This window comes from Podarcis cretensis (genome assembly GCF_951804945.1).
Source record: "Podarcis cretensis genome assembly, chromosome: 17".
Lineage (NCBI taxonomy): Eukaryota > Metazoa > Chordata > Lepidosauria > Squamata > Lacertidae > Podarcis > Podarcis cretensis.
The window spans coordinates 30,266,504-30,288,888 of record NC_137187.1 but is presented as its reverse complement, the minus strand read 5'-3'; the positions used below and the strand labels follow the sequence as shown (position 1 = coordinate 30,288,888).

The following is a 22,385-nucleotide window of genomic DNA, read 5'->3' as shown; positions in this document are numbered from 1 at the left end:
TCCAGAGGCCTTTGCATCCAGGCACAAGATTATTGAGCAGGAAAGTAACTCTAAACCATGGTTTGCTTGATTGTGTCAGCACTTGATTGTGTCAGCACTTAAGATATTGCTGTGTTAGACATAGGAATGAGTGTCGGCCTCAGCAGTGCTTTTTTGTGCTACTCAGTGGCGCACAGTCCCACCACCGCCACCCCCAGAGACGCTCAGCTGCATGGGGAGCCATGGCATGAACAAAGCCCCTCCGGTGCCTGGGCACCTTCTCCCCGGGGCTGACCAGAGTACCCAAGTCCCACTCCCCAAGGGGTGCAAGAATGGGGGGTGCAGCTTGTGATGTGCTTCCCCGCGTGCCCTGGGCTCAGCTGCTGGCTGGGTGCCCCCTGGTCACCTCACTGGCGGTGCTCACAGTGGCTGTTGCAGGGCAGGGGGAAAAGCTGCTGGTGAATACCGTCACCCTCCCGTCCCCCGTCCCCCAAAGGCACTGGGCCTCAGCTTCACCCTCTCTGGTTTTGTACTGTCCTGCTCTTCCATCACAGCCTGAGGAGGAGAGGAGAGGGATTCACTTCCATTTCGGATTAACAGCAGTCTGGTGTTGCATCTGAATCATAAACTGGGGTCATACTATGATTTATTGAAACAAACCAGCTTCATAAACCGCAGTCTGCAGTTGGCTTGTTTCAGCAAACCATAATGAAGACTATCCACGGCTTGCACAGCTTCGCGTTTCCTGCTGAATGGTGCTTTCGTCAAAAAGGCAAACAGAATACTTTGAGCTCCTTGCAGCCATAATGGAAGCTGAGAGGAGAGGGGAAGATACATGAGCCCAAGGCTTGACTGCACTCATTCCTGTAACAATAAACCTTATTTCATTGTTCTGTCCAAGCACAGCCTATAGTTTTGGTTTAAATTATTATTTTAGCACAAACCATGGTTTGTCATGACATCTGAACAGTTCACAATATTCTTTCCCCCTTCTTTAAAAATTTTTAGCCATGAAGCTAACATTGCTAAGTCACTTTTTGATAATTCAAGTATATTTACAGAACAAGATTGAATCTCTTCTAAATGTCATGTTATGTTATGTTATGTTATGTTATGTTATGTTATGTTATGTTATGTTATGTTATGTGGACACCTGCTGAAATGTGACTTTTTAATGTTTCATATTTTACTATGTTTTATATATGCTGCAAGTTGCCCAGAGTGGCTGGGGGAACCCAGTCAGGTGGGCAGGGTATAAATAATAAAGTTATTAGTATTATTACTTTAATATTGTACAGATAAATAAGGCAAGCATGCCATGGGGAGCCTGTCCTCAGTCACCCTACTGTGGGTTTGTTTTGTAATCCGTTTAGGAAGCTTCACTGCTTCACTGTTTGTTTATTGCTCAGTAATAATTAGCAACAGTAGAGATTAGGTTCTGAATGGCCGAGAGGGAAACGCATCTCATCATGTGACTGATTTCTTTGCAGGTTCAGCAAGTGCAAACAGTGCAACAGGTCCAGCATGTCTACCCAGCCCAGGTGCAGTATGTGGAGGGAAGTGACACCGTCTACACAAACGGAGCTATGTAAGTCCTTCATCTTGGACATCCCACTCATACATGCAGGTCTTCTACATGCAGGCTGCACATAGGACCAAAGATGGAAAAATGTGTGAGAAAGTGAACACATGAAACTACCCTCACCAATTGTGAATGATGGACCCCCATCATTCATTCTGTGTTTGTTTTGTTTTGTTTTTTAAAGCTCCATCACGGTTGACATCTGGTGGTAGCTAATGATCTTTTGTGGTTGGCGTGGATCTTGAGGGGGTGGTGGGTGTTTCTTTGTCACATGATATAGGTGAAGCCCATGTTGAGATAAAAACCATGGTTGGTATTTTTCTTTTCAGTAGACACAGGAAACATAAATAAGCTAATGCCACAAATAAGCTGAACAGTTCTGATTATGGGAGTGTGTGATAATTACACGGTCTTGGGAGTATGTGATAATTACACAGTCTAGGAATTTTGAAAGAAGAGAGAGAGCGCAAGCAAGCAGTCTCCTTAAAGTGGTGCATACGTCATTCCAATACCGGGTGATAAATAAAACTGCCTTATGGTAGAGAATCTTTGCCATGCTCATATGGAAATTTTCAGTGATGCGGAAGCAGCATTCTAGTCAGTATATTATGCACATCACAGATCTGTGTGTTTTCAGACGGTTGATCTATGAGTAGTGAGGTACAAAGAGTACAGTTTTAAGTGGATGACTCTTGAGATTGTATTGCCTGTTCTCTACCATTGTAATGTACTTCTCATAGATGAATGTGACCATGATATGTCACCTACAGTGTGCAGACAGAAAGCGATTCGTTTAGCGCCTGAATTTTTATAATTATCATTTTGAGTGGAAGAGTAATCAAGTTTACTACTTCAGTTTTATGTTAGATATCTCTAAATAATTATAGGTCTCTAGTATTGTGACTCTTATGTTCCTTATTTCTCATACAGCCAGCCTTCTAGATGCATTTGTTCATTCCCCGTGTTGCAAAAGCTGTTTCCTAAGGGCAGAATTAGACATTTGCCTGGCTTGCACATTACTGTGAACATGCAAGCATGCAGGCTCTGGGAGAGGGGAATGTGGCCGCATTGCTGCTTGGTTCTGCTGCTGTGCTGAGCCAAGCCGTGTCATCTAAGCCCAAGGCCATGGTTTAGCTCTCTCTAAACTAGCTCCAAGCTGTAACCATGGTTTGTCCTATGGTTTGGGCAGCACCCTAAATCAAACCACCAGCAGAATAACTGGGGAGGAGCAAGGTGGCTGCCATTTCCCTTTGAGAACTTGCACCCTCATGCATTTGCACGAAGCACTGGTTTGGCCTAGTTAGTGTGATGTGTGAACCAGACGCTCAGGAAGGACATGTGGTGCTGCCAAAAATGAAAGCCCAGGGTTGTGTTGTTATTCTCCCATCTCCTCTCCATAATAATTCCAAATATATTGTCTTCAAATAACATTGTGGTTAATGTTTTCAACATCTCTGCTTTGCAGGAATAAATAATTTAAAAACCTATAACAACTTGTGTTCGTTCTCATAAATATTGATGGGTGTAGGCAGCTTCCTTAATTTTTAGCTAAGAAATCTTGTCTACTTTCCCCACAGTAATATTAGCTAATATGATTAAATGTATTAATGTTATTAAATTCTATTACTATCACTACATACTGTTGAAATAACAATAATAAATGAACCCTATGTAAATAGATGGCGAAGTTAAACACTACAGTAGTAAGAACAGGGTGTTTGAATCGAGGTTCTTCTGTGCATTCAAATTTTTATAGCAATTAGGCTGCCTGTAAGGAAATAACACTTAACTGAGTAGAAAATAATTAATTGCAAGGAAAAGCCTTTTCTTGATGGAGTGAAAAGCACCTGTAAAACAGTACTAAACCTAAGAGCAACTTTTGCATGGAAAGATCAGTGTGCTCCAGGTAAACGAAGCCTATTGAATGAGCAGATGAAAGAAAATTTAGGGTCGCATTCAGCTCAGGTACATGCTGAGGCAAGATGAGGTGGCAGAAGTACTAATTTATAAAAGGTGACAGATCATTGTCATGACATTTCCATAGAACCTAATAGAGTCAGCTGGGAATAAATCAATGTGTGGGAGTGTGCCATGTGCACACCACCTTTGAGACTTCAGAAAATATAAAAGACTTACCCTTTCAATGCCATTCTCTTTCATCAGAAATACTGCTACCTGACTTCTTTCCCACATGGAAATGTCAGAAGGACACAAAACATCTTGAGCACATGAAAATGGTAACTGGCGTTGGACAACTCTATGATTTTATGTTTGTGTCCACAGGGACACACACACACAGAGCCCAGTTCCTGTATACATCGCTTGTGCTTTCCCTTGGACATGCTGATATCTGCAGAATCTGCTTTTGTTTCTTTTTAAAGTTATTGTATAGCTCTCGTGATTTCACACAAGTTTGAATACATATGGGCAAACACAGCAACACACTTTCCGTGCTTGATCAAGTTTTCGGCATCTAAGCTGAGCCATTTTTTTCTGCCCATAAGTGTATGTCATCTTTCTACTGTGAATTAATATTTTGTATTCTGAGCTCAGAAGTACTTGGAGTTGACATCACTGAGAGTGAGCATTTGAAGCAGATGGACTCGGTAGTTACACACTTGTTGTGTTTTTCTCTTAGCAAAGGGTGTGTCATCTCCACTTCTAAACATTGGGAATAACAGTTTGCTGTGTTGCAACTTTTGTAGTAAATAGTTTTTTTCCAGGAAAAGATATTCATCTTAGATTATAAGCTAATAAATTTAAAAGACTTTGTGCAATAGAAAATGCTGTTAGAAATGAGAAATAATATTTAGCTCGATGCAAGCCATTGTGGTGAAACACTTGTCTTCCTCTAGTAAAAGGATGCATCTAAACAACTTTGTCTTTTCTCTCTTTTTCCCTGAAGACGAACAACCACGTATCCTTACACAGAAACTCAGATGTACAGCCAAAACACTGGAGGGAATTACTTTGATACCCAAGGCAGTTCTGCACAGGTGACTACTGTGGTCTCTTCTCATAGTATGGTGGGCACTGGAGGCATTCAGATGGGTGTCACGGGAGGACAGCTCATCAGCAGCACGGGAGGCACCTACCTGATTGGCAACTCCATGGAGAACTCTGGCCATTCAGTGACGCACACCACGCGCGCCTCCCCAGCCACAGTAAGTAGTGCAGACGCTTCCGTCTCTCTTGTTTGTTTTCAGGAGCAGAAATTCCAGGTTTGCTTAATGAAGGCATGGACTACCTGGCCCTGTTGCCATGCAACCTCTATTCATTTTTGTGTCGCTTCCACAAGGACATTGAAATGAACAAAAGCTTCACAGCAATGGGTCGCAGGGGTTTTTGCCCCAAATAATTGACGCCCACCATGCAAAAAAAGAAAGGGAAAAGTATGAGTCTCATTCTCTTCCATTCTTTTACTCAGATTTATTCGAACAGATTCAGACTTTCAGATGGCTTTCTCTGAAACCTATGTTCAGTAAATTTACTTTGTGGGGAAATAAAATTGCAGAAATTTAGTTAAATATAATGACAGTATCACAGCTTCTTTCACTGCATTCTTTTCAGTTCTGGATTTCATGTCTCCTGTATGGGTCGCTCTAGATAGTTCTCCATGTGGTTGTCATTCGTATTTTAGCTTTCTTGATATTGATAGCAGCTTCAGTCACAGTTGTAGTTTCCATGTGAGCAGGCATTTGACTGCATTAGAGGTATGTATCACAGAGATTAGCAACTGCATGTAAAATTGCTAAATGGCAGGTGGATGCAAATGAACTCAATGTTTGAGAACTTTTTATTCCTTAAAAACAACCAATCCCATTCCTGGTTAATATAAATTGTAGCAGTAAATGATAGTTTGTTTTAATCATGGTTTGTTGAATAGTCCAGGGTCCAGCTTACTGATATTCAGCCAAACCATGGCTTGTTTGGTCTAGTGTTGGCTTGCTATTCCTTGAGCTCCTCTGCAAATACCCTGCTGCTACGCTGAAGCTCTTTCTGGCATCTGAGGACTGGCAAGGCATCACCAGCTGTCTTACCTTTGGCTGGTTACAGAAACGGGGCAGTGAACATAAACACTTGCCTTGGAGGTCTTTGGCCTCTCCAGAAAGCTCCTAAGCAGTAAAACATCCTCCTCCCACAATCCTTTTGAAGAAAAAGTCCTTTCCTTCTGAAAGTCTTCTGCTAGTACCCAGATTATGTAGTTTGTTATCAGGCGAGGCTGTCTTTTGCTCCTCTCAGCAGTGATTGTTCAGTGGGGAAGGGAGACATTAAACTTCTCCGTTTCACATTCACCCACCCAGCACACTTGCTCTGACAGCCTCCTCACCCTGCCCACGCACAACTTGGGTGATCCAGGTCTCCCACAAAGCGCAATAGTGTAAATTGCTCCAAACAAACCATGATGAGTGATCTTAGTCAGCCTAAGACATACAAACAAACCAGTGTTGAGTTTGACAAACCAAGGTTTAACATTGCATCTGTACAAGGCCATTATGTTATGAGAACCTATGGTGTTCTAGGTGTTATTGAACTCATATCAGCTCCAGCCAGCATGACTAATGGTCAGGAATGATGGGAGTTGTGGTCCTGCAATATCTGGAGGACTGTGCAAAATGGAGGAGAACATACAAATTAAATAGACCTGCTTGTAGCAGCCATGTTAAAATACAGAGGCAGTGGGGAAAGGAGAAAAAAACCCCAAAATAAACAGCATTATGAGATTAATGAGAGAAATATTAAACATTGGGAACGAAATCCAGAAAGCCTTGTAGGGAGCGAAGGTTTCTGAGGTTCCTTTTCTACTCTCTCTGCCTTGCCAGAAAAGCCACTCTGTAAAGTCAGTGGATCTTGTAGATTGGCATTCAAGAGAATTTAAGTTTAAGGAGGAAATCTCATATGGCATTGTGTAGTTACGTCAAGTTCAGATTATAATGTACAGTGGTACCTCGGGTTACAGACGCTTCAGGTTATGCGATTTCGGGTTGCGCACCACGCCAAACAGGAAAGTACTGGAACGGGTTACTTCCCGGTTTTGGCGCTCGCGCATGTGCAAAAACACTAACTCATGCTTTGCGCATGCGCAGAAGCGCTGAATTGCGACCCGCGCGTGCGCAGACGCGGCACTGTGGGTTGCGAACGGTGCAGGTTGCGAACGTGCCTCCTGCACAGATCACGTTCGCAACCCGAGGTTCCACTGTATATGGATTTTTGGATGCAGACTAGGAAATGCAAGTTTTAAGAAAGGAAATTTCATACATTTCAAATGTTGACCCCTTGATGTAGAAAGTTCACCAACCATGAATATATTGAAAATCAGATTAATTTTTTTAAATGAGGGTTTTTAATCTCTGTGTGTATTTTCTTTAGGGTTTTTAAAAAATAGTTTACATATAAACTATTAATAGTTTACATATAAATTGTAGGTACATTGCGCTTCCTCTTTACAGCTAGAAACTTTTATTTAAAAATACTTCTAGTTTTGTTTTGTTTTTTTAAATAACTCTTAAATTGTAGGAATTGTAGAGCATACTTTTCAACTGCTGATGCCATACACAGCAATATCCATAATTGTTGCATGTACCATCTGTTTTGGCAAATTAAAAAGAGAGAATTTAAAAAAACTGAGGAGCTTGAAAGAGAAACTTTCAAGCAGCTTGTGTGCTTTTTAATATTATGACTAATTGGTGTTAAAATAGCAAAAGACAAAAGAGTGGCTGGTAAATTCAAATTTTATATTTGTTCTGCAATGTGAAATACTGTCCCTATTTTGAACTGCATAATTACTGTATTCTTCCTCATTATTTTTGCAACAGCAACCCTCCCCCCCCCAAAAAAAAACAAAACACCTATGATGTAGTGGAAAATGAGCTGTTTCAAGATTCCAGAAGTTCTTTGCGTATCTTGTTCTAACAATATGCCATGGAAGCTTACTCTGCTAAGTGTTTTATTATGAGTTTACAAGAAAAAGAAATCCGCCAAACTCTCTGTATGCCAGTTTCACTAACCACTTGATGACATCAGTATTATATTTGGAGATTGATGACAATATTTCTGTCACCTATTACAAGTGCATTTTTTGAATATCCCAATGTGAAATAGTTACAAAATGGGAAAAGCTGTTGATTTATACATAGAAATGAGTGACAATCAATATGAAAGACAAGGCTTATGTTGAAATCAGATGTTTGAATTCATTGATATTATGAGAGTCTTTTATTACATTTTGTCACTGTGAACCAGATTAGAATTGTATTTACTTTAGAAAGGATGGATTTCTCTTGAGTTAGTTCTCAGCGTTGTATTTCAGTATTGCTTAATGGTGTTAAAAGTACAATATGCAGGTCACAGGGGTGTAGCACGGGGGGGGGGGGGTGCTGCCAGGGTGATGGCCCTGGGCACATTTTTCTGGGATGCTCTGCTCACCCCACCCTGCCAGCTCTGCATGGCTTTGTGAGGCTGAGTTCTGAGTTTCGCCGGTCAAATAATTCAGATCAGATCCCAGCCTTGTGAAGTGGAGCAGTGCTGGCAGGGCGGTGTGAGAAGGCTGGGGTGATTCAAGGGTTGCGTCGTTTGGCCTGCCCCCCCCCCCCAGCACAGGCAGGTAGGTGGCACAGCACAGCCCCACTTGGCTCTGGGGTGTGTGGCACGCTGACAGTAGCCAGGACTGGGTTGGCGCGGCAGGCTTCGTTCACCCTCTGAGCCTTACTGCCTCCTGGCGTGTGCTTGCTGGCAAACCACGCTATGCCACTGGCAGGTTACACAAGATTTTTCATTGGTGGTTAATTCAAGAAGGCTATCCTGAATAAACAGACCTTGATGAATCTAGGCAGAGGATTTCGAATTATTAGCAAGATTCCCCTGTTCATTTTGGTCACTCTCAAAATCAATGTGAGTTTGCAATCAATGTTTCACTTCATTTGCATACCTGAGATAATGATAGTGATATTGAGTGGTAACTGCCCACTGATGGAAGGGAATCTATTTTGGCCACACACACCCCCACTGGGGGACTGGGAGCAGACTGGACTGGACAGATTGAGAGAATGCATGGGCCACAGCAGGGCAGAGGGCGACTGCTGAAATTTGCCTCACTTCCTGCTCTGCAGACAGATTCTCATCCATCAGTGAGCAATCACTTGTCACCCAGTGATCACTGATTTAAAACAGGCCAGTCAGGAGCTCATATTTATGAAGGTGGGCTTCTAAAATTATTTCAGTTTCCTTCTCTGCTGATTACGTTTCATCGCAAAAACTAATCAAGGAGTCAAGTAAAACATTGATACATCAGGAATAACTGTATTTACTATTTTGAGAATTTTGTGTGAATATTGACACAAGCTGACATTTTACTAAGAGTCTTTTATATATTTGTGTTTCGGAAAGATTCTATGTTGGGTTTCTTTCAGCTTATGCATGTGGCACTAAATCATGGTTTCGCCTTGTGTGGAAACTGGAAAAAAGAGAGGGACCGCTAAGGGCTCCTTCTTAAATTAAACTGGCAGGATGGGAAGGGTAGCTTTGGTGTAAAGCACTGGTTCCCAATTAGCTAAGTACTGCAGGCCCCTTGTTTTTTCAAAAGCCAAGCCCTAGACCTCCTACTTGTGAAAATTTTGATATCTCTCTGGTGGTTTTTGTTATGTGGATGGTGCCACAGGCCCCTTGGGTGGGTTATGCAGACCCCCAGAGGGTCCACAGACCACCAATTGGAAACCACTGGTACAGAGGAAAGCCACAGTTTGGTCTCTTTCTGCATTTCCCAAGACATTTATTGGTGTGGGGAAAAGCAAGTATTTTTCAAATACAAATGCTGCATTCACTTCCATGTCACCAGAGAAAGAAAAGAAATGCCCTTAAAAGAGCAGTGAAATGGTTGCTTAGACATACTAGAAACAAATTATGCAAATTTTCTTAATTTGCATAATTATATGCCAACTCCATAATTATGAGTTACTGTAGCACAACATTTGCCTTTTCAAATGCAAGATATTCCATGTACCACCCAATAACTAAACAACTGTTCTGTTGAGAACATTTTTTTTTAAAGCAGAAAGCACACTTTTTTTTTGTTCTAAGCAGAAAGCACATTGTACATACTGATAATATAACACACGCAATTTGTAGTGAATTGCTTCCTTAACATGTGGTGGTATGTTGTGCACAAATATTAAATCAATGTCTCTGTGTGGGAAAAAAATATTTGTTCACTCTCCTGTTTGAATAGGCATGCATATTCTCTAAAACAATGTTGGGGGGGGGGAGAGAATAGGGACTTGATCATTAAAAGACGCAATTAGCACATTCATACAGTTGCATATTCCAATACATTGTTATCCCAACTTTCCCCAAACGTTTGGAAGAGTAATCTTAAATAGAAGCTGTCTTTTGTGAGAATATGGAAAGTCAACATGACAGGCAAATTTCAATTGTTTATTTGCCATTGTAGCCTTTTATTGGCAAGCAGAAGATTTATATTTGTGCACATTGCAGGTGTAAACAGATTATTATTAGGAGGACATTATTTCTGGAGATCTAAAATGATTTGTACACTCGCATTAGTCCTGTTGTAGACTGAAGGTTTCAATATGGATGATTCATGCAATGCTTCATGTGTACTGAGGTTTGCAACCATTTTAGTCTGCATGAATTTAGATAAAACTAGGGTGTATAGCTATTAGTCTATTAATATGAGCTTAGTGATATGTTCTTTGATAAGTCATTTGTTTACTTAAGAGTATAGTACAATACTTTATGTTACTGTGTTCTCATCTGTTTTAAACATCTCCTCCTCCTCTGTCCAGACTTGACTGGGGCTAAAACACTCTCCATAAAAATTAATTTTCCTTTGATATAAATTGCTATTAAGAATACAAGAACATTAGAAGAGCTGTACTGGATCAGGAAAGAGGTTCAAATCTGGAATCACTTGCATTTAAAATTTCCTTGTATCTTTGGCATTCTAGGGTAGACCACTGTACAATACAGTACTTTACATGTGTCTCCCTATGGTGTATGTTCTGGAAATGGCAGCACATACAGCACCAATTTTGCAATTACATCGTTGGTGGCCAGTTGGCTTCCAGGCTCAGCTTGAAGTGCTGCTTTTGAGCTTTAATGCCCTAAAGTGTCTGGGTCCCTAACGCCATAAGGACGGGGTGTTGGGATCTTCATTGCAGTGAGTTGCAACATGCAGGCAATTTCTTCTCTAAAGCTGCAGAATTCTCTCTAGGGAAGTCCATCTCGCTCCCCTCTTTCTGTTTTTTTAGGCATCATGCCAAAGTGGTCCTCTTCTGGCAGGCTTTTGAGTTGCCCTGATTATCTTTTTCCTGCTTCTGCTTTTCTGATCAACATCGCTGCTAATTTGTTTCTCTGGGGTGTTTTTCAAATTTGACTTGATTTACATGTTTAATAGACCGTATTTTTCGTCCTATAGGGCGCACCGGCCCATAGGACGCACATCATTTTTTTGGGGGGGGGGGGAAATGAATAAAAAAAAAATATTTCCCCCCCAGCCGCGGCTGCCGCCCCAAGCCTTGCACAGGCCTGCCCGAAGCACGGGGCACCCTCAGGAGGGCTCTGCGTGCTTTGGGCTGCAGGCTGCCGCCCCAAGCCTCGCGCGCCCGGCGGGAGCTCCCGCCGGGCCCGCAAGACTTGCAGACACTCGCCCGAAGCACGGGGCACCCTCCGGAGGGCTCCGCGTGCTTTGGGCTGCAGGCTGCCGCCCCAAGCCTTGCGCGCTCGGCGGGAGCTCCTGCCGGGCGCGCAAGGCTTGCAGGCACTCGCCCGAAGCACAGGGAGCCCTCCGGAGGGCTCCCTGTGCTTCGGGCAACAGGCTGCCGCCCCAAGCCTTGCGCGCTCGGCGGGAGCTCCTGCCGGGCGCGCAAGGCTTGCAGGCACGCGCCCGAAGCACGGGGAGCCCTCCGGAGGGCTCCCTGTGCTTCGGGCAACAGGCTGCCGCCCCAAGCTCCTGCCGGGCGCGCAAGGCTTGCGGACACTTGCCGGGGCTGCAGGCTGCTGCCCGCAAGCCTTGTGAGCCCGCGGGAACTCCCCCCGGCTTGCAAGGCTTGCGGATAGCTTCCTGAAGCCTGGAGAGCGAGAGGGGTCAGTGCACACCGACCCCTATCGCTCTCCAGGCTTCAGCGAAAGCCTGCATTCGCCCCATAGGACGCACACACATTTCCCCTTCATTTTTAGAGGGGGAAAAGTGCGTCCTATGGGGCGAAAAATACGGTACTTTGTTAGAGACCTTGACGATTCTTCACTGAGATCATGGTTTAAAATAATAAAAATAATAATTAAATAGATTTCCTGGAGAATGTTATACTAAATAAAGTATTTTACAGTTTTCTGTGTCCTATGAGAAGGGCCTGAAGTTCAGTGGAAGGGGACATGCTGTACAGGCGTAAATGGTCTCATTTCAACCCCTGGCATTTCTAGTTAAAAAGGTAGATGGCTAGGAAAGACTTCCACTTGTTAGAATAGACAAGAATTGGCTGAATTGGACAATGGTTTGACACAGACAAATACCATATTTTAGTAATTTTATTTACGGCCATAGGCCCATACAGGTAAAAACGAGACATAAATAACAACTTGTGCACGTGGGGAAAACAGCCACTAAAGCACCACTATAACAATAAAATACTATAGAATAGAATGGCATACTACGCCTTAGTTAGCTTGTAGTGCCCCTTGGCGTCGCTTTTGGGTAAGGACAGCGACCAGGAACCTTGCCACTTTCAGGGTCGTATGAGTATCCTTATCCTGCAAGATTTAGGCAAGGTGGAATTTTGATGGGGTGCCCTCTAGTTTCTGTATGATTGATCCCAACAAATTTGCCCGTGGCACATTAAACAGGGGGCAAGTGAACATAATGTGCTGGAGCGACTCCGGTGTCTCCTTATCACATTCGCACATGGCGGGGGCTTGGCCCTTTGAGAATCTATGTCTCAGGACGTTGGAGGGAAAAACGTTGAACCTCGCCAGTCTTTGGGCAACAGTCGAAAGGGAGGAGAGGTATGATGGAACGCAGTAAGTTAATGTGATACCAATGTTCTGAGGCGAACAAACACCTCCCCCCAGCATATTCAATTGGTCTCTTCATAATCTGATCACTGTAGAATGCTCTCTAAAAAGACTCAATTCATAAAGATAAAAACATGTTTATGTTTTTGTCCATTCTGTAGTGTTTTTTTCCCTCAACAACTAATTGATTTCATGCTGTTTTTATTTCACTCAGAATCATCACAGTAGCTTATTTGTTACTATCTCTCTGAGCAACTTAAGAGGGAAATGGGAAGTCCTATCGAAATGCTTCTGTTTTTATATATTCCCACATACAGAATTTATTTATAAGTGCAAATGCAAATATTCTACGTAAGGACATCTACACAAGGCCAGGATGCAAAGAAAGAACAGATGTGCTTGAAGCATATGTTCCATCAGGCACATTGGGAGATTTGTCTTGTCTCCCCCCCCCCCCCCATTTCGGAACCCATCGCCCTGTTTAAACTGAGCAGCGGCCTACATTTCTGCATTGGGAACTGCTCTTGCAAAAGCATTTCAGCAAAGGACCAGATCTGAGTGTAGTTCTCTCCTGCTCATCTGCATTTGTCTTTGGAAGGCCAGGGTGCTAGCCCAGCGAATAAATTGTGGTGGTTTGGTAGCCATTTAAATCATGAGATTAATTAAAGTTGTTCAATCATTTTTCAAGTATCAGCAGGCAAGAGACACATAATATGAAATTGTAGGTCCAAAGAATAAACCCTCCTGGTGCCATCCTCTTCATGTTTAATTGGAAGTATGTCTCACTAAGGTCAGGGAGACCTGCTCCCAGAACAGAGCAGAGGGTTGCAGGCTCAACCAAGTGCTTCAAGTTCTTTGTATACTTATTTTCTAGGATGCTTATCTGTTTTCTATGGATATTATACCATGCTCAGGATTCTGAAATGTTTGCATTGTGGCTTAACAATAAACTGTGTTTTTCTTTCTTTCTTTTTATGGAATGAGCAGGAGTGGGGGGTGGCCTTTTTGATAACTTGCTCTTTCAGTTTTGTTGAAGCAGTTGTTGCTGCAAAATTTGCTGGGGAAAAGATTTGAAGACTATGCCCCCAATAAATTGTAATAGCTTTGAACTAAAGTTTTCTTTTGAACTTTGGCAATCTATCAAAATTTCTGTGGTCAGTCTTTTATTACTATCTTGTCTTGAGCCCTTTTTTTAATGACATCTATTATCAGATTGAAATGGCGATTGAGACACTGCAAAAGTCTGATGGTCTGTCCACTCACAGAAGCTCTCTTCTCAACAGCCATGTAAGTTGCCTCTTCTTCGTGTAAACTAATCCCTTGCTTGATTTGCATGCCTAGCTTGCCTTCTAAATGCTTGTTTTGGTTGCTGCTTTTTTCCTTTTCCTTTTCTTTTTTTGCCTCCTGAATCTTCCTTTCTACTTTTAAGCTCTCATAGCAACTTCTCACTATCTTTTTTCAGACACAGTGACAGTGCAGCAAAATTGTTGAGTTGTTTGATTTCATCGCCCTTATAGCATTGCTCAAACCACCATGAGCAATTTTTTTAAAAAAATAACCCAGTTTTATTTGGATTGTTAACATAGGCTTCATACTGTTAAACAAAATGTGTATTCTGTTCTCATTTGACAAGGGTAAGATGTCACAGTTGTGACTTAAGATTTTTTTAAGCAAAGAAACAATTTCACTGCTTTATGCTTCTTCGTTGTCAGTTCCTAATACTCCACCATGCTCCAGTACGAACAAGAAACACAATATGACTCTTTAGGCGAAGACCTAGATATAGATAAGAGCAGATATGACTTTCAGAGCTGACACTACTAGAGGGAGGAAGCAAATTTGGCCCCTGTCACAGCCATGTTCTGAGTATCTCCCTTCATTATTTCCCATGCAATCTCCCTCCCATGCAGCCAAGTGGGGATGCTCTTGTGGTGGAGCAAAAGCCTCCCCTCCAAGCCAGAATTCTGTAGTGGGACTCCAACATCCTTCTGCAGAGAGTCCTTGCCATATGAGGACTGTTTTCATATACAGCCTGCCTCTCAAAATGGCAAGTGTCTTGCCACTTTGTAAAATGGCGTTAATTCCCATATATTCATTACACAAAGGCCAGTCTTTTAATCAATTGGCATCTTAAACACTTTCTTTTTATATATACAAAATTGTGCACCTGGAGGAGAGCCATAGATATGGAAAAGGGTATGTCTGGTGTCTCACAGGTAAACCAGCTTCTGTTTCTTCAGGAAGAAATGCGTTGTTGAGCTTTGGTGACCTAGCGTCAGGTTCTGTACTTCCTGATGCCTCCTCTGAGTGTCGGACTGAGCCCAGGGTGATTTGACCTAGGCTGCCTCTGGTGAACAACCAAGGAGAGTCAAGGGCTTGGTTCATGGGGTCCATATGCTTGTCCTTTTTGTATGCTCATAAACCCATGACCTTTTGAGTCGGCCTAACGTATTTTTATCCTCAGTGCTGTTTTCCTACCCTTGTGTTTTCCCACTCCTCCATCCCACAAGTTGGCCCCACTCAAAAATCTGTAAATATTGTTCAGCTCTCATCGTGCCATCTCATTATTGTTAAATCACAAAGCTTGTATGTTTCAAGTCTTGCAGATGAATGAATGCTTTTCTAGCATATGTTTGCATGGAATAGTATCTTAAAAGAAGCATAACTATGGAAATGAAATTTCCAAATATGTGATTGTCTCAAAATTAACTAATTGTGTATACAGTGGACACTAGGGTTGCGAACGTGATCCGTGCAGGAGGCACGTTCGCAACCCGCAGCGCCGTGTTTGCGCACACGTGGGTCGCACTTCTGTGCATGCGCAAAGCGCGATTTAGCACTTTTGCGCATGTGCGAGTGCCAAACCCAGGAAGTAACCTGTTCTGGTACTTCCGGGTTTGGCGCAGTGTGCAACCCAAAAATGCGCAACCTGAAGTGTCTGTAAACCGAGGTATGACTGTATATAAAAAGCTGTTTCAATTCATTCAAGAATTTACCTGCTGGCGTATAAGTAAACTGCCACCACATTTCCTGAAATGTGTTGGTAAATCTGACAAAAATATATTATTTGTTATTTTTCTGTGTTTCCTTGTTTCACAGAATAAGTATGCAGAAAAATAATTATACCCTGTGCCTTGCTGTGCTATTTCCAGGGTAAAGCTAAGTCATTGTTCCAAAGCAGGGTATTTTGTGAAGTTCTGTTTTGTAGTAGTGTGGCCCATATAATCCATGACTGAAAATCTCATAGCTTTATGTGAACATCTATTTCCAGAAAAATAAAGCAATATACCTAACATTACATTTCATAGTTTACATAATCCATAAAGTTTTCAAAATTCTTTGTTTGAATATTATTTGAATGTTTCCTTTTGGAAATGGACCATTAGGATATATAAAAAGGATGCCATTTTTATTAGTGAAAGAATGGTTACTTGTCTCAAATATACAACATGTATGAAATAAATACTCCCCCCCGCCAATTTTATAATCCCAAAATTCATTGATGTGTCTAGAAACCTGATCCAGACCCCTCCTTAATAATAAGTTTTGAATGTAGAGATCTTTTAGACTTAGCGGTTATAGTAGGATGACATTCAGTAGATGGGATACCAGCACTTAGTTTAATAGTATTTTAAATCTCTGTTTTTATCTCACCTCACCTCTTTTTATGTGTATGGTAATTACAAGTGTGGCTGAGAATTAGGTGGAAGGGTGAAGGTTGAAATTGGGTGAAGGGAGGTAAATTTATTGGATTAACTTATTTTTGCACATCATAACAATATTTGACTAAAATTTAAATTCATAACTACTTTGAAACAGACTATCATAATGGTGACTTATAATGCCAATGCTTAGCACTTTATGGTTGTATGGCATGGTTTTACAACATGGTCTTCATGCTGTTAGCTTGTGTTTTCTTTAAATTATTTGTATGTTGGGCCAAGTATTAATGCTTTCTTATTTTTGTGGCTTTCTCATTATTTTGAAGCCCATCCCCTGTTTGTACCCAGCATCAGATATTTGGAGGCATAGGCATCTGAGCATGAAAATTCTGTATAGCTATAATGCTAATGGTCATTGCTAGGCCTATTCTGCATGAATTTGTGTCGGAGTAGTTGCTGGTTACTAGAGGGGCATCATCTCTTACTGTTTCAAAGGCAAGTTTAAGCTTTTTATGCTACATACCGCCCTGTGATCTTCAGATGAAGAGTGGTATATCAAAATAATCATCATAATAATCCTGCCCACCCACTACTAGCAAGAGAGCTGTAGCCTTGCTCATTTTTGGAGGTCCATGCTTCCAAATATGTAGAACTTAAATTTATTATTTCCACTGTAACATTTTCTGTGGCCTAAATCATCATCCTCTGCTCCACCCCCAGTTTTATAATCCAAAACAACTGGACCTTTGTCCGTGAAATGTGTGTGTCCTAAAGCAAAAGTCTTTATTCAGAACATCGACTGCACTGCCAGCAATGACTATTGCAAGTAACAGTTATATTATGTCAAAAGTAAGGTTTTTTTTGTAAAATGTATTTAAAATTAATCATAGTATGTTGTAATTCATCTATGGGGGGAAATGTCAAATGTTACATTTATAATTTAATTGAGAAGTGTTCTGTGGTTTTTGCAATTCCATTTCGGTATTTCCCTTTGGGATAAATAGCAATAGAATATCTGCTTTAATCTATGCTGATTAATTCTAATGAGTTAAGTGCAAAGTTTGAAAGCTATGATGGTTCCTGTCCTCAGATATGCTTAGCTCATTAGTGAAATAAATAAGTGTTTTTAATACACCAAGGTAAAGGTTACCATTTCCCTTGACATGCCGTCATAAGTTATATGATCATAATGGTACATCACTAATTTGAAAAAGATTTGTGACAAATGAGATATCTTGAAATGATATTGGGTACATGAACTAAAACAAGGAAGAAAGAACAGGCCGGATCCAGAGTTCCCCTCTGCAGAAGCCATGTCCCCACTTCCCTCTCTCTCTGTTTCCTAAAACACTGCTTTGGGGGCACAATCCAGAACAGTGGGGATGTTGCAGGAGGCTGCAGTGGAAAATGGTAGTTGTGGGAAATAGCCTGCCCTCCCCGGGATCTCAGTTCTGTTCGTGAAAGGGACACTCTGGATCTCTTGTTTGATAGGCTTTGAACAAACAAACAAGCCATATCTCAGTTGCGTGGAATTCCCAGGCACAGCACAACTATTTCCATTTTTATATTAGCAAGAACAGCAGCAATAAGAACAGCATCAAGAAATATACAATGTATACAGCTTTTTAGAGGGTTCGTAGTGTTTATAACATTCTTTACAATGTAAAGCTGAAGCTGAGAGTTGGTGGCATGCCTTAGGCCTAAGATGAAATTTGAACCCAAAAGCAGATTTATGACTAACTTCTGAGGGCCATCTGCCTCTACTTTTTGAGGAAACATCTAATCCAGTCTGACATGGGAACAGGGTGTCAGGGAAGCCAGAGGGTGGGTAGCACAGTGGAACACCACTTAGGATAAGAAGTGGACTGGCTAGCATCCTTCATTTTGTTGCTGTGTTGGCTGGGAGACAAGATGCCAAGCATGATGGGCCAAAGGGAAAGAGCAGTCCTGGTCGCCCCCAGTACCCCCGGGACCTCTCATCTGCCTGCGCTGTTAACTTGATTTCCATGAGAAAGTCTCATTCTGGCTGCTGGTGGCCAGAGGAACCTTTCCTTCGCCTGCTGATCCTGATAGCCTTTCCACTGCCTTCATTTACAGCAGCCCTGCAAGAAGATTTTAACCTCTGAATAGTCATTACAGGAGGCATTTCTTGGGGGTTGGGGTTCTGCTGAAGGTTTCTGCTGGGGCTTTTGTCATTCAAGCTGGCCTGGTAACTAGAGTGCACTAATAGGGAGATGGCTAATGACAGGGGGCATGTCTTCTGCTTGATTTATAGTTTGTTCAGCAGATGGCCTGGTTACTACAGCCCCAAAACCTTGCTGTCTACACCAGAGGTTTTCAACCCTTCTGACTCCATGACTTCCTTGACCAGCTACATTCTTTTTGCAGCTCTCCTGTGGGGCTCAGGAGTCCAGTTATGCCTGCAGGGCTGGCAGCCTCTCGCCCTTTTTCAAACACCTTCCCTTGTGGCGTGTTTCCTCAGCCTCCTCTCCTCTCCCCTCTCCTTGGGAGTCCTCTGGGCAGCCACTGCTGATGCCCCTGGTCTCTGAGCTGCCCCAAAATTCGCCTGTGGAGCTTATAGCAAGGGCTCCTGAAATAAACAGCTGTCTTGGGGAGCCAGAGGCACCAGAGGGCATCAGAGGAGGGAGGGAAGGGAAGAGGGACAGAGACCAGTGTTGCCATGGCACCCCTGACCATCCTTCAAGGCACCCCAGGGTGCCACAGCACACTGGTTGAAAATCACTGTTCTAAACCAAACAGCTTGGAACAGTTAATCAATAAATATACCTAGCTATGTGTATCTCTCCCATTTCTATATATCTTACTAAAAACTACCAATCCTCAAAGACTGGTTGAACATTTCCCCCCTCCACTAGAATGTAAGTGGAGTTTACTTCTAAATAGGAATGTGTAAATTTGTGCTGTAAAAGTTTTTCCCCCATTGAAACTGTAACAAATTGTGGTTTGATTATTTGGAACACGATACTTTGTTTCTGTCTCAGTACTTGCAATCTTCTCTGCATACATTGTATAATTTTGACATAGCTGCCATGTGCCCCTCAACAGAAGACCATGAGTGATCATGTAAATCCCAAATAAAGTAGCCTAAATCAGGGATAGCGAAACCTCTGGCCCTCGGGATGGACTCCCAGCTCCCACCAGCTCAAGCCAGCAGGGCCAATGGAAAGGGATGGGGGGAGTTCTACATTGGTTGCCCATACTTGGTCCAAAGGAAGCCTAGCTTCTTCACAAGACCCAGTTTGGTTTTCAGTGAAATTGGACCTCTCTCTCCCTTTCCCCCTCTCTCTTTCACTAGTAGGAGCAGGATCTGATCCAGAATCTTCAGCGGTTATAAAAACAAAAGTTAATCCAGTAAATACTGCAATATTTGTTATCTTGGTAATCTAATGATACAGAAGCATGGATAAATGTTACCAGTACTTCATAAGAATATTTTCCTTTTTGATTGTGTGACTTATTTTCAGTGTTGCTCTTATTCTCTCAAGTGCTAATACTTTGCCTGAAAGTCTAGATCAGTGCACATGGAATTAACATGTTGCTTCTTAAAGTAATTTATATTGCCTGAGGCCACAAGTCTTAAGAATTCTGCTGTTTCTCTATTTGTAAAGCTATTTTAAGATGATGTAATGCTTTTAAAATTTCTGTGGAGAATTACCTGGAGCTAAAGAAAGATGTGTCCAGCTAAACAGAGAAAATTATTTTTGTTCTTACATTATTTCAACACTAATGAAGGCATAACTGTTCTGCAAAGTTATGTTGAGCTCATTTTTCTTCTTTGTTCCCAATTTAAAATAGCTCCAGTGGCTTTTAGACAACTATGAAACAGCAGAAGGAGTGAGTCTCCCCAGAAGTACCCTCTACAACCACTACTTGAGACACTGTCAGGAGCATAAATTGGACCCAGTCAATGCTGCCTCTTTTGGAAAACTAATAAGGTCAATTTTCATGGGCCTACGAACCAGAAGATTGGGAACCAGGTTAGTGTAAGGAAGCAAAGTTCTGAGTTAATGGGACAGAGTGTACTCCCTCTAATAGCAAATTTAGTGCTCTCGTGACAATAGACATGAAGCAAAAACATGGTCATTGAGAAACAAAAGGTGGGAATCTGCATGTTCATGAAAACCCCAAATTGCAGAAGTACAAAAAATGTTGGCTTTTTTGTTTTTTGTTTTTTTAAAGACCCAAAGCCCCACTTCCCTCCAGTCTCAGTTGGCAGTGACTGGCCAGTGATTGGCAGTCTGGTGGTTTAGTCAGAGGAGACATGATAGAGCTTTATACATGAGTGGAGAAAGTGGATGAAGAGATGTTTTTCTTGCCCTCATAATATTAGAGCAAAGGGCAATTCTGTGAACCTTATGGTGGGAGATTCAGGACAGGCAAGGTCTTTTAACATAGCACAAAATTAAACCATGGAATTTTCAATCACAGTATCTGTGTTCACCACCACTAATTTGTTCTTGCAGGATAAGGCTATTAATGACTGCTTATTAACTGTATATTAATTGTAATATTACTTATTAGCTATATATTCCTTCTTGCTCAGGGTAGTTTACATGGTTCCCCCTCGTCCCTCCTCCTTTTTATCTTCACAGCAACCCTGTGAAGTAGGTTAGACTGAGAGAGAGTCCACCTAGAACTCTAAACTAGAACACTGCTGTTTGGAATAAGGTTGTGGTGCAACTCCCACAACAAAGTGCTGTAAAAACAAAGTTTGTGCAATTGTCTAAATATACTGCCCAGTTCATTAAAATGTGTATTAAGCACTTTCTTCTCCCATATTGCTCTTTAAGACATTGCCAAAGCACCAGCTTCTATCAAGCATTCTAAGAGGTACATATATTAATTAGTACATGCAAGCTATGTTATCCATTGCACCATGTAAGGTGCTTCATTTAACATAGGGCCTTAGATTAAATACGGACAAAATGCTTCTGTCCATTTTTCCAAATGTTGCACCTCATTTTTCTGAATGAATCAGCCCCCTTTCAAGCAAGCTGTCCTTGGAACAAAGGTGTACGGTTTGCAGAGTCAGCCTGTGTGAGAAACGTCAACAGCCCAGATAACATGCATTTCAGAATACAAGAGTACTTTGTGTATTGTCACAGCTGATTGTATGCCTTGAATGCTCTACAGTAAATGTTTCAATTGCTGCCATATGGATGAAACCAGCAGCATGTGGAATGTGAACAAACTTACATAGAATAATAGTGAAGGACTTATGAGCTACTAGTGCCTGTAGTGCCAGATTCAGGCAGGATCATGAACTGAAGAAAGGCAGCCCGCAGCTTCTTTGGATACAGCTGGTTGCAGGAAGGCATGGCACACAGACAGGGATTCTGCTTCTGATAATAGGCATGTCCTAAGAAGTGCTTTGCTCAGCCTGCCTGTGGATAGATGCTGCAGGATGGAAAGCAACAACTGCAGTCCATTTATATGTTCCTCTGACAGTTGTTGTTGTTATTACTAATTTCTACCCCGCCCATCTGGCCAGGTTTCCCTAGCCACTCTGGGCGGCTTCCAACAAAAGATTAAAAATATATTAAAAATCAGTCATTAAAAGCTTCCCTAAAGAGGACTGCCTTCAGATGTCTTCTCAATGTCTTATAGTTGTTTATTTCTTTGACATCTGATGGGAGGGCATTCCACAGGGTGGGCACCACTACCGAGAAGTCCCTCTGCCTGGTTCCCTGTAACTTCACTTCTCGCAGTGAGGGAACTGCCAGAAGGCCCTCAGCGCTGGACCTCAGTGTCTGGGCTGAACAATGTGGGTGGAGATGCTGCTTGAGGTCTACTGGGCAGAAGCCATTTAGGGCTTGAAAGGTCAGCACCAACACTTTGAATTGTGCTCGAAGTGGGAGCCAATGTAGGTCTTTCAAGACTGGTGTTATGTAGTCTCGGCAGCCACTCCCAGTCCCTAGTCTAACAGCCACATTCTGAATTAGTTGCAGTTTCCAGGTCACCTTCAAAGGTAGCCCCATGTAGAGCGCATTGCTGTAGTCCAAGCGGGAGATAACTAGAGCATGCACCACTCTGGCGAGACAGTCTGCGGGCAGGTAGGGTCTCAGCCTGCGTACCAGATGGAGCTGGTAAACAGCTGCCCTGGACACAGAATTGAC

General features: G+C 42.2%; 1 protein-coding gene across 6 annotated transcripts in view; it reads left to right on the top strand.

Annotated features, from left to right (window-relative positions):
* The window catches only part of RFX3 (regulatory factor X3), a 117,896-nt gene that overhangs the window by 63,589 nt on the left and 31,922 nt on the right, over positions 1–22,385 (top strand). For 2 of the 6 annotated variants that reach the window (XM_079959348.1, XM_079959349.1), the window contains exons 3-6: positions 1,470–1,567; positions 4,467–4,725; positions 13,799–13,873; positions 20,065–20,246. In XM_079959348.1, the coding sequence (XP_079815474.1) occupies positions 1,470–1,567; positions 4,467–4,725; positions 13,799–13,873; positions 20,065–20,246 (614 nt within the window). The remainder of the gene's footprint in view (positions 1–1,469; positions 1,568–4,466; positions 4,726–13,798; positions 13,874–20,064; positions 20,247–22,385) is intronic. The other 4 variants (XM_079959350.1, XM_079959351.1, XM_079959352.1 and 1 more) reach the window with 3 other exon arrangements.